Source organism: Opisthorchis viverrini (genome assembly GCF_000715545.1).
Source record: "Opisthorchis viverrini unplaced genomic scaffold opera_v5_11, whole genome shotgun sequence".
In the NCBI taxonomy this organism is placed as follows: domain Eukaryota; kingdom Metazoa; phylum Platyhelminthes; class Trematoda; order Opisthorchiida; family Opisthorchiidae; genus Opisthorchis; species Opisthorchis viverrini.
Genome location: NW_008751667.1, coordinates 1,576,511 through 1,590,019, shown reverse-complemented (window position 1 = coordinate 1,590,019; position 13,509 = coordinate 1,576,511). Strand labels below are relative to the sequence as shown.

General features: G+C 44.0%; 1 protein-coding gene across 1 annotated transcript in view; it reads left to right on the top strand.

Moving 5' to 3' along the window:
• Nucleotides 1-5,118: 5,118 nt before the first annotated feature.
• Nucleotides 5,119-13,509, top strand: part of T265_01063 (hypothetical protein) — a gene marked incomplete at both ends in the record, with an annotated part of 28,271 nt that continues 19,880 nt past the window's right edge. The window contains 2 exons of the mRNA XM_009165006.1: nt 5,119-5,197; nt 11,344-11,487. Coding sequence (XP_009163270.1) covers nt 5,119-5,197; nt 11,344-11,487 — 223 coding nt within the window. The remainder of the gene's footprint in view (nt 5,198-11,343; nt 11,488-13,509) is intronic.

The window sequence follows — 13,509 nt, the reverse complement described above, 5'->3', positions numbered from 1 at the left end:
AGATAGATAGATAGGTAGTTAGATAGATAGATAGATAGATAGATAGGTAGATAGATAGATAGATAGATAGATTAGATAGATAGATAGATAGATAGATTAGATAGATAGATAGATAGATAGATTAGATAGATAGATAGATAGATAGATTAGATAGATAGATAGATAGATAGATTAGATAGATAGATAGATAGATAGATTAGATAGATAGATAGATAGATAGATTAGATAGATAGATAGATAGATAGATTAGATAGATAGATAGATAGATAGATTAGATAGATAGATAGATAGATAGATTAGATTGATAGATAGATAGATAGATAGATAGATCTGGTTTAAATTCAATATGTTGATTGAACTCAAAATTGATGATATTTCTAATGGAATATTCACAAGAAATCTCTTCGTCCAATAAAGGTGGAATCGCACCACTATACGTGGTCTGAGAATAAACGTGTTAGCTCTTAGAAGCGAAATTACGAAAGCACATTTACCCTCAACTATCTAGTTTACGTTACGTGATCTCGGGTTGATCGGATGACTGTGACCTACACAACCGGGCCGGTGTGATATGCTTTTCTATAGGAACAGAATAACTGTTAAAGACATCTGTCAGTATAGGAACCCTCACTAACATCATTTTAAACGCCACAACTGTTTCCCCACAAAAATCTCCCATAGGAAGCAACCCTCTAGCTAAAGAAGGGGCACTGTCTGGCGCCGGACTAGCCTGTTCATGACTTAGGAGGCAGTGTAATCGGAACGCCACACGGTGTTAACACAGGTGCCCCGTCACGCTGAACATCAAGTCATACGCACAGCTGATACACAAACTCGTCGCATGCCTGAAAACCGCAGGAACGGATGTGATATAAGTAGAAGTAATACACTAGGCGTAATGTTGCTGAAAATTTTTCGACAACCCACGACTGGTTTCGCCCTTCCACTTCGGGCTCATCAGGTAGGCGCAGTCCCCGAGTTTCCGTCAACCCGTTCTACTTGAGACCAAATTGTACGGAATGAAGTACACTTAGTTGCAAACAACTTTGGTTTTGCGAGAGACTCACCTAGAACCCAGCTAAAATCCCTCGTTTATGATGTTTTTAAGCAAATGAATGCGCTGCATCAGGCCGCCCCATGTTGCAGCAACGAGAGATTGAGCTGGGTTCCAGATGAGTCTCCCGCAAAACCGACTGTGACATGAATTTGGAGACGACTGAACAGTGCTCATTGGCAAGGCATTACTTGATGAAACGTCTCATAGCTGAGACGAATGCAATCAGTCTGAAGAGCAGAATGTTGTGACTCAAGAACTTTAGGTTCCCCGAATTTTTTGGCTACATTAGAATACGCCTTCGAGACAACTTGTCGTGTCAGGCTGATCCTAATAGCTAGGTCGAACAGCGCTTAGTTCCTAAGGGCTCAGACAACATCACCACACAGGTTCGCCGTGGCTGTCGACCGAGTATCGCTGATCTGTACGCCGAGTTTGGGAACCCCTTCTCAAACTTTCGTGATGAGCCGAGCACTGAGGGCGTCCTGGTGACTAATGACGAAACGGCTCAATGAACGGATAGGGAGCCATCTGATCATTTACCGGCAAATGCATCGAAATTCTGATACGTCCCCGCCAAACTCACCATATTTCGGTAGCATATGTGAATGAACTTTACAAAATTACTGAAAATCTAAAGTGCTCAGGTAATATCCATTTTAAAAAATCTAAACCAGGTTCCTGAAATCTACCAAGGAATTCATCAGTTTTTGATAGAAAGCTTGGGATACTGTTGGTATCGCTCAACCCCACCCTCCCGAGGGAGTCTCCCCCCTAGACATTGCATTTTGTGGTGGCGGTTGGAGATCTATATCTGGCAGAATGAATTCCATACTGAAATACAGAATCTTCTCAGTATCCAGAAAATAAATTTGTTTTCACACATCGAACTACCAGGTTAATTACATGAAGACATCTAAACAAACATTACTCTTGACCTATAAACTGGTAGCGCTAATATTCTAACATTCGAAACCCAAATGGCGGACAAAATAAACTCTCCGAACCGTCGGAGTCGTACGGCTCTGAAGAGTTTGAAAAAAAACCACAAGTTAGAACTACTATTTTGACAGGTAACCAAAATTCGTCTACCTCGTTGCCGAGCTGTCTGGAAAAATGGTGGCAGCTTAATGAACAGGTGTCTGGAGAGAGAGAGCATCGCACATGACCTTGGTGGGCCTGTGTGTCTACCAAGGTACAAGGTTCATTAGTTTTGGTCTGGAACCCGTTGAGAGTGTACGATTGAGAGCACGTACCGACTGAATACCAAGAGTTACCTCTACTTTACTTGGGCGTCACTTTGTCTACATATAACTGGCGTGTTCCCGGTTCGCAAAACTTCTTCTTCCACTTGAATAAAACTACTGACAAAATTTAAGTAGCGTTCTTTCGCCGCAATATTTTTTTTCAATTCTGAAGACTTAGAAAGATTAATTTCTGTGGAAGCGGCCGACGGAACCACTGTGTTAAAGTCGGTCCAGAGATTGAGAGAAAGAGAGAATAAGACATGTGGTATAATCACTCAACTTCGAGGATGGACGTCTTGGCTGGCATTGCGGTAGAGACTTGTCTCCGGGTGGGTGGAAACACCTCCCGTTCCATGAAACTCAACAGGAATTCGGCAAGACTAACGAAACTGACCAAGTAACTAGTGTGAGTGTCGCAGATGGATGCAGTATAAAAGGGGTCTGCGCAGAGGTGCTTCACAGAACAAATTGTACTTTCCTACTGGTACTAAATCAAACAGTTCCTAGTAAAGTCCCTGAAAACGAGCATAGAAGAAACCGGCAAACACAAAGCTTGTTACATAGAGATGAATGTTTTGAGGAGGGCTGTAATAGAACAGATTTTAAATCATGATTAACCCAGTAAATCACTTTCGTTTCCCAACCGACTGATTAATAATTAACTGATTGATTGGTTGGTTATTTCTTGAGCGTTGTAACTTTTACTTGACGGAGCCAACAGTCATGAGTTCTCATGACCACCGCACATTCGTAGGTGTTCACCTCTGTCACTCATGGTAAGCGCTTTATAGTAACGGCAGAATGAAGCAGGTGAGGTAAACTTACCTCTATCGCAATGCCTCAATCCAGACCACAAGACATCATTCACTAGTTTGAAGCGTTTCTTCTCCGGAGACATACAATTCGCTTCCTTCTTGATATTAGAATCACTAACTCCGCTTTCAACAATGTCTTGTACTAAAGTTTGATACTTTTTCACTGTCACAGCAATTATAAACTCTGTGGGGTTGAAAAAACGGAACAGAGTCGCTCTGGAGGTGCGGAACTGTGGAGTAATAATTCACAAGCCTTTCAGCCCACTGCCTTCTTATAAGCCCGTATCCAACGCTACAGAGTCCTCACTCAGAATGAAGTGCCTTTACCATAAGGGTCAAATTCCTAGCCGTTGGGACTCCAAAGAGAAGTCGTCCTCCCCTGGGGAGTACTTAAAAGTACTTCCCCTCAGTATGGTTAGGTGTGTGATCCTTCTTAGGTTACCGTCAAGTACGAAAATTGTAGCCTGTGCGTAGTGGTTGAACGTTAGACTACACGTACCAGGCTGAGCGTCAACCGGAAAAAATAGTTCAGCTGTGGCACCCATTCGATGTCCAACTGCCATGCCACCATAAGGAAGAACGAGAACTGGGATACTGCCCAGGTTGCCGATACCTAGACAGGGGAAGTCAAGAGGCAGAGGTCGGGTTCGAATCACGGATCTTCCGGTCAGTAAATTCGCGCCCTTATCACTGAGCCATCTCGCCCATCTCACATAAACTACGTTTTTTGCTGGAACGTTTTAAATTTGTTTGATTTATAGGGTGAGGCATTTTGATCATATTGAAAGTGTTAGCTCTAGATTTCGAAACTCATATTGTAGCGAATGGCTCCCACCCTACACCTAAGGACAGCTTGAGAAACAAAAGGCTTGGGTATGTCCTTTTGAGCACAGAATAGACATTTTTAGCACTCAACATTTTCAATGCATTACAGACCCGATAAAATTGGACAGTATGAAGTGCAATCGCATTAGTTTTGTCAAAGACTGACCTGGGTAGCCAAATTCACCCAGCAAGTCAACACTGGCTTGAGAGGAAGGCACATCTGAACGGAGTCCGAACATATTTGAGACTTACGACCCGAGAACCAGTTGGTCCACCTGTAAATTTATTCGCTAACAAAACGTTTTTTCAACCATGCCAATTTTTCGCTCAGGCACAGTGGATTCTGTTTCCTACCTCGAAGGTTGCTGTTTTGGTATGGGTCCGAAATCCGAAAATTCAATTGGCTCCTTCCCTGTCGGGTGTTGTCTCTTTAAAATCGATCTGTTTTTAGGTTTCTACTTGTTTCAGGTGCAAAAAATTACGTTTGTCACAAGCCTTGTTAGCCTCCCTAAATGCGTTGTCTGGGAAAGTAGAGAAAGACAGGTTTTTCTCGTCTAGGTTTGGTCACCCGAGCAGTATCTCGGCCCAATCACAACCAAGAATTGCGCACTTACAACTAATCTGATGCCACCTCGGCCGTTGCCATCAGCCGGGTCACCTTGGCTGCTGCACACAGACAAGCGGGTAAGCAAAAACAGGCCACTGCTGACGTCTTGCTTCTTCCGATTCTTCGTACTAGCTCGTCTTTTCGTCCTCATCTGGTTGCTACCGGCATCTTCATAGGCTCGCTCTTGAGTTCTGACGGGTCCGCTATTTCCGTTAGCTGCAGTATCTACGGTTGACTCACTCACCACCACACCTGCCGATGCTTCGAAGACATTCTTCAAACCCCATCCCTCAGTTCATCTGACACCCTTAAACCTTCGCGCTGTGAGACAAGCACAATAACGGACTGCTCTTGTTTGTACGCTGGACTCGCTTCCTCTTGATCTGTGCTGTACGCCAGTGAAGTACCAATGTTCTCACTTGGTGTTGCTATCAGTGATGATGATGATGATGATGATGATGATGATGATGGTGATGATGATGATGATGATGATGATGATGATGATGATGAGGATGAGGATGAGGATGTTGATAGTGATGATGATGACGATGATGATGATTATTATTGATGATGATTGATGATGATGACGATGATGATGATGATGATGATGATGACGATGATGACTCATCCTCTATCCCTAAACACCTGTGTTTGTCGCCTTGTTCACTCAGACCTTACAAACCAACAAAAAGTTACCATGAACTTGAAGGGACTTCTGTGAACTTACATTGCATACCCAGCAGAATCTTTTAATCAAAGTGTGGGTGACCAACTGGCAACTAACTTCACCTACGTAGTTTCCATCACCAAAGTACACTTCACCACACTACAAGTCTATTGTTAATGGGCTCCGAACAAACGATGAACCAGCTGGTTTGATTTCACACAGTCCAAGATCTTTTTTCAGTGACACATTTCACTCCCCGTCAGATGTTTCAGTGAAAATTAAGGAGATTTGGAGGACAGTCAACCAGAAAACTACTCACAAGGTTGCTGAATACACTCTGACAGCCAACGATTGGTTTCACCTTTCCACTTTTGGTTCATCAGATAGGCAGAGTCCTTGAGTTTCCGTCAAACTTATGTTCTACTCAAACCCGAATTGGACTGATTCTTCTATGATTCGTCCACTACGATATATAGGATATCGTACCAACTGAAACATGAGGCGGCCTGTGTGCAATACCTTCAGTTGAAGAACATCATAGACGAGAAATTCAGTTGAGTCTTCCGTGAAAATCAGATTGGTTTGCAAATGAGTGCAGTTCTCGAAAACAGTCCAATTTGGGTTCAAGCAGAACATAAGGTCGACGGAAACTCGGCGACTGCACCTACCTGATGAGCCCGAAGTGGAAGCGCGAAACCAGTCGTGGGCTGTCGAAGAGTTTTCAGCAACATTGTGAGTAGTTTCCTTTATGAAAATATACTGCGACATCTCGAAGATCGTGCACACTGAATCATGAAGTGGCCTGTGTGCAGCACATTCAGCTAGAGAACACCATAAACGAGAGATTCGATTGAGTCTCCCGTGAAAACCAAATTGGTTTGCAAATGAGTGTATTTGTCAAAGACAGTTATCGGGTTTCTGGTGCTTGCTTGGAACCAGATATGCAAGCTCATAGGTTCCTAATTACTGATTCAGTTGGACTTGTCCCAATCGTAGGCTCACAGGAAGTTCAGCCATCACAAAACTGGCATACGGTTCTCATGGAGTTACATACCCTCAAACGAATATTGCATTTATTTCATCCCTGACATAATTCCCCCCCGTCGTATGGGGCGAGAAAACGTGCTTCGCCTTGTCCTCAATCTCTGGAAGATTCAACTCAAGGGTTCAGGAGATGTGTTGTTCAAACGGTTATCGGGATAAACGGTCATCTCCTCAATTGGGGAAGCCTATGCATCGTGCACTGGACTATACAGATTCCCCATTTTGTTATTGTACCGGCTCTCAACCGTCCAGGTGCTAAAATAGAAGGGCTGTTGAGGGATTCGACAGTCACATCAAGTGGAGTGGGGCGGGGGGTTGAGAAACACACAAAGTAAACACTTAAAGCTGCCTGGCCCCGTTGAGAATGAACGTTGGTTAGCGTTATTATGCGGGTCGTGGACGTGCCTAATCCACGAGGTTAACAGCTGACCGTTGTTCGACCGCTGCTGCTGCCCAAGTATATCATGAGAAATTCGGAATAAAGTGGATTCGTGTCAACTGTTCTAGGCATTATTCATTCGGGTCTTGTGGGGTTGACCAGATGGTTTTCGGCTTTAGGCCGATCAATTTCGGGGCATTGTCTTGCACTGGGGATATCACGTTTCTAGTGAAAATGGCAGCTGTGTCCGTTGAGGTTAAGTAAAGAATCCTGGATCACTAGATAACTGGTGTTTAGGCAAGATATTGGCTACTATACCACTCTTAAGGTCGACATCTGTTCCCTACCTACTCCGCCCTCTTTGGGACTGCTCAGGCAGGCCCAGTACCAAACTTAAACCAACCTTATTTCTCACAAAACTGTATGTAGATGAAGTTATATACTCGATAGGAACTTAGTTTGGTGTTCGCGAGAATCTGAACTGAACATTCCTTTATAACTATAGTCGAGTAATGGTCACCTCGTGTTTAAGTTTGATGCTCCACGTGATCTTCACGATATCGAAGGACCTTTTAATGCAACTCATAGGACCGAACGAGGGATTCCGGCCGACTCGCCTGTCAACCTAATTCGTGAATTAATTTTTGTCGTAACTCATGTGTTCAGGTACGGAATGTGGTTGATGGAAACTCTGGGATTAGACTTTTGTGAAGAGCCTCAAGAAGGGCGAAACCGGTGGTGGGCGTTCCAGTGTTCTCGCCGACCTGGTGAATAGAAGTGAAGCGTACTTTGATATCTTAATTAGCTGAAACACAGGACGAACTTTGTGCAGAGGAAGACCATAAAATCAAACTAATGCACTACTCATAAGGTTGCTGAAAACTCTTCGACAACCCACGACCGGTTTCGTCCTTCCACTTCGAGTTCATCAGGTAGGCACAGTCCCCGAGTTTCCGTCAACTTATGTTCTACATGAAACCAAATTGCACGAAATGAGCAAACTACACTCATTTGCAAACCAAATTTGTTTGCAAATGAGTGCATTTCGCTTAATTCAAACTAATTTCAGCTAAATCTCCCGTCAATAAGAATCTTTCACTCAATTTTGTGTTACTGACTTCTCTAAAGTGATGGAACAGTTTCAGATGGCAGACAGAATCGCTCCAACGATTTTTCTATGTAATAGAAATTTCATCCCATCAGTGAAGTCAATCTGTACTGAAAAGTCGGCTGTATATCTGCTTGGTCTTTGTTGGGAGTCATGAGCAATGCACATTTGACGAACCTTAGAGTGTTTCAAATCCGCGATCACTGATTGGACACTTAACCGCTTGGCCATGAATGGCTGATCAGCAGCGTGATTAGCTCTAACTTAGACAAGACACTCATCGTTCAATAACGGAGGCCACATCACGTGATCACGTATTGACTGGTTCCTTGAGTGACAACTTCTCAGGAGGAAGTCTCACACATTCACTAACACTACTCTTCCTCTGAGTTGCTCATTGATTGATGGTGACGTGAGGAGACTCGGTAGTATTCAATGAAGACTTTATCCAATCTGAGAATTCCTATCCCACTAAACAGCTGGGTGTACTACATATAGGTTAGAAAAAATCATATCTGATTATTTCCAAACATTTTTCCTTCTGATATCTCTGTCTAAAGCCTGCTCACATCCTGCACCAATGGAGCGCGAACCACACCTATGCACCAATGATCCCAGGCAAATGAAAAACCGACTAGGCTAGATCATGGTCCAATCAAATTAAACGCAAGGGTTTAACGAGAAGTCTCCGTGTCCCATGAGCAGTCAAACACAAAATTACACTCGCCATTTAGCTCTTGCATAATTTATTCAAGAAGCATTTTAGGGTAATAATCAAGTGATTTGCTACGTAAAGAAAAGGGTCTTGGCATGGATTGGTGGGTTTAGGAGATCATATGTCTCCGCGCCGCGTAAGGCTCTTACAACAGGCGACATACCAACTCAGTGAGGTGTTCGTTAGTACACTTTGACTACAGGGAACCATTCACACTAAGGAATTGTTTTATCGAAACAGTACTACGTTCGTATCACGCTAGGGAATCATGTAACACCCCACAGACATTGATTCAGTCAAGGATAGGACGAACAACTGTCGTCTGATTGATACATCGGTCTGGTTCTACTGGGCATTGGCAATCAAAGCAGTCTCATCATCCTACGCGCTGATGATTGCCTACCAGTGTATCGATGGATACTACTGATGAGGCACACGAGTAGTGTTTTCTCATAAATCCTCTTCGCGTCTCTTGAAAAGGGAGATCTATTACGAAATTTGTGGAGTCGCTTTGTAGCATTTGCTTGCATTTGAGTAACAGTCAATGAACAATGAATATCCAGAAAAGTTTAGGAAGTCGCGTTCAAGGAGAAGATGGATATTCAGTTTTGTAGACGAGATGCATATGAGAGTTTTGCTCCCCTGTGCAATAGTTTGTAAATGTTTAGTTGATGTTTTTCTAATAAACAACTCCGCAGCAAAGGCCTTCTTCCTTTCACCGGTAACAGTTCCAAAAACAACCCGATCGGGTTTCACTGTACTGGTTTCTTTCAAACGGCTGTGCTAACTTCAGGGGCTGACGTTCACTTCTTGAGTTTAGAGTAGTATTCTTTTGCAGTTTTTTCTGTATTTGCCTAGTTATCCCCTTGTCGTTATCCCTTGACGTTTTGGTGAATAGCTGTCAACATACAAGAAGTCCAGAAAATAGTCAGGATCTCATTGATTGGTATAAATTCGATGGCACCCGTTCGACGAACAAGTAAACCTGAGGTTGAAAAAATTCCCCTGGTTTACTTTGCGTTCCACCAAGTATTATTGTGCATTTGGCCAATGGGTCCATGGATCGAACCTTAGCTTACACCATGCCACTGAACCTAACTGATAGGTCTGGTAGACCTCTGCCAAGCATAAGACAACTGATTGAAGTGGGACCAATAGCACAAACGCAAACACAGACTTTACAAAATGAGTGATTGCAGACCTCTCTGTTGCTACAAAGACTTATCTCAGTAGAAAGTAACACAGACAAATACCATTGCGACTGTTCTCTAAAGGCAGGCGTAAATGGTGTCCTCTTTCTTAAAATGACTGCATTGCAGAAGACATCAATTCGGTGGTACTTCCGGGGTGGTACCATGTTTGTATTTAGGTTCTGAGAAGCTTTGAAGTGGAATTAATCATCCCGCTTGCCGCTCTTCTGCTTATGGTCTGACAAAACTCCTCGCTAGCAAAGTTTTCCTTTCTACTCCTTAGAGTTGGTTTGTTTTATGAGGAAGTTAGTTTGTATTGCACTGAGGCAGAGAAGACACTTCAGGACTGACGAAAAATTACGGTGCTTTACAGTTTCCTCTTCCGTCTATGCCCAACGGATTTTGCTGCGTACTCTGCACTGCCATTATTTGTGCCGTTCGTGAAATTGTACAAACTAACATGGTACATGTTATTCCGGTGAGTCCACACCAACGGGGAGCACTGGACTCGAGTTTCGCTCTTATTAGAGCTCATCAGCAGTGCACACCCAATGGCCCTGCCGGGATTTGAACCCCGGACATCTGACATGTGAGGCAAGTGTGTAACCATTACTCCACCAACGCACGTTGGACGCATCTGAATCATCACGTCTGAACAGGCGAATGTGTTCACACTTGAGCGATGTGATTGGTGTACCCGACTCGTCGAACGACGACCCTGGTTGTGACGATCGAATGACCTCGCTCGCCTCTCATGTCAGATGTCCGGGGTTCAAGTCCCGGCACGGCCATTGGATATGCACTGCAGATGAGCTCTAGTAAGAGCGAAACTCGAGTCCAGTGCTCCCCGTTGGTGTGGACTCACCGGAATAACATGGTGGTCTTGATTCCGTTTATTTAAGAGAAAAGCGATCGTTCCTAAACCAGACATACCAGATAGAGCCTGTGAGATGAGTGAGCTGAAATCCTAGGGTGTTTTACATATTTGGAGCATACAAACACACCACTGTCAGTTAGACTCATACCCGAATTAAAAAAGGCTACTGGACACGGTCCTGTGAACCTTGCGCACTCTTATGATATGAAGTGAGTAATTCATCTTTCTAGCTATCGTAGGCGAAATCCCATGTTTTCATACCAAAATAAGTTCATATCAATATACCTGGGCCAACGAATAGTTCGAAACTGGACTGAAAATATCCAATTTGGCCACCCATCCCATAAGGTCCAGTCCCTGAAAAAAAAGAATGTGTAGCTATATGTATAAAATGCGTCGGAGATAGGGTGTCATTTCATCCCAAGGACTCTTTCCCCAACCTAATTCGTTTATTTTTTTACAGAATTTCCTTACGTGGTAGTCAAAACACGAAAGCTGATATCGGGGAAATATGGTGGGTTCTTGTTATCTGTTTCTGGGTTATTCTGTCACTGATGGACACCCAGGCACAATGGGTGGTATCAGGTACGGTTTCCACTGAGCTGCATGCGTATTCACCTGTGTAAACCCGAGGAGATAAGACTGGAAGGTGGACAGGAAGGAGCCGTTCTAAAGCCATCAGACTGCCACAGAGTCACCAGATGACCTTCAACAGTCAGCAGAATCATCCTGGGCTGGCTGATGTTTGCCTTCTTTGAGCTAGGTCTGAGAAGCGAGGGTCACACAGAGTCACCGTTCTCGATTCAACACTCTAGGTTATCCGTGGTGGGGAGGTCGACTGAAGATGGATACACGAAATACAGAATTCTCAAATTACACATCATATTACAATATCACAGACCGGACAGTTGATAATAATCGCGAAAGCAAAGAGGTGCCTGGGGTGGACCAGACCGCACGTGAGTCACCCTAGGCACACGCATGTGAGCAGCGGCACCTTGGCCCACACGACGATGTTTACAGAAACTAACTTGCAACACTAACTTGTGGACTAGAAGCTCCGGACCATTCAGGGTATTAGGGGACTTTGCTGCAACAGACTGAAACGGCCTAGCCGATGAACCGATTGGCCTCAACTTCAGACAGCACTTGTGAAAGGGAGAAGGCCTTTGCCGCGGAGTTGCTTCGCAGAGAAACACCAACTAAACAGTTACAGACTATTGGACAGGGGAACAAAGCTCTCATACGCATCTCGTCTACAAGACTGAATATCTATCTTTTCCTTGAACGCGTTTTCCTGAACTTTTCTGGACATTCATTGACTGTTACTGCAAGCAAATGCTACAAAGCGACTCCACAAATTTCGTAATAGATGTCACTTTTCAAGAGACGCGAAGCGGGTTCACGAGAAAACACTACTCGCGTGCCTCATCAGTAGTATCTATCGATACACTTGTATGCCAGAATGCACCTGCATGGCGTTCTGTGGTTAGCCGTGATTCGATTTGATTCCCCATCAACGACGATGATGACTCAAATTTACCTCTAGCATCGTCGCGGACTTTGCACAACGAATCGCTCAGTGTGCTAAGGTACTTTCATAAAATTCAGTCTGTATGGCGATGCTCAGGAAAAATTAATTCCAGCACCGTCTCAGGCTCAGCTATCCGGTGATTCCAGAAAGCTAGTGTGGATCTGCTGAACTTTTTCTCTACTCCGACTTTTACTGACGGACCACCGCTTCGCCTGCTGGTGGCTTACCAGTACAATGCAGCCAAAACAAAGATGTCTTCAGCCGCCGCAGTTCCAGGTCCCAGGTCCGACAGTTCCGATAACATTCTTGCATCTTGTACGAAGTCAGACTCACTTCAAAAAAAACGTCTAACACCGAGAAAGGATCAATTGAGCCAATCCCTCAACCGTACACCAGCATCATCGTACGCAAAAGCCTCACACACGGCGTTCGTTACACATAGATTGAAGAGAGCCCGGGGAGAAAAACGCATCCTTGTTTTACTCCAAATTTGAAATTTCGATCCGCCCTCAAACATTCAAGTAGGCTTCGAGTGGGGTTGATGGATATTGGCGGACAACCGTTTTTTAGAGAGGTCTGCAGTACTTTCCAGTTGACGGTGTATAATCTATGAATAGGGTAAGGAACGGCTGATGTTGTTCACTGCCTCAAACGCATATTTAGCTTTTTTGTGTCTATAGAACCTTGTAGGTGGCTTTAGGTCTTTAAGTGGTAAGAGGACTCAATCACAAGTGGAGATTACGGATGATGGATATAATGCAGTGTATTCTGAACGGTGCATCCTCTCTTGAAGTAGACGCACGCGTTTCACGACCGCCCGATGGGTTAAACAAACAAGATCGAACGACAACGTTCAGTTTCACATGAAGGGTGTGTCGGATACGGGCTACTCACGACTCTCGTAAAACAAAACTCGTCGATCGGATTTCCAGACACAACAGAGAAGTTGTTTGGACAGAATCAGACGTGGATATGAAGAATGTTGGTTACAAGGTACACAAATAGCTTTTATTTGCACTTCGGGAGGGTAGCATACGGCTTTTAGGAACAGATTGACGATGTACACATTAGACACCAGTAAGTTAATATGGGTATCCTATTGGTTTTGAGACTCAGCCAGGTTTGTCGTACCTAACACGTCCGTGGAAGTTTTAAAGTGCTCCTTTTTAAAATTATCTCGAGTTGCGTTTGTGTCTGCTTCTTATACACAGCTGCATTCTACAGGCTCTTGTTCCCGAGTTTGAGTAGCCCTGTGCTAAGGATGAAATGAACCTTTACGAATCTTGTTACAGCCAACTCGCATATTTACTGCACCATTGTCTAGGCTTTTATCGGTGAGGTGTCAGCCCTTGGAAAACCAAAACGTCGAGTTGGCGGCATTAAAGGGGTGTCTTAACGCGTAGTTATGCAATCGACCTCGTTTCACACACACTCATATATATATATA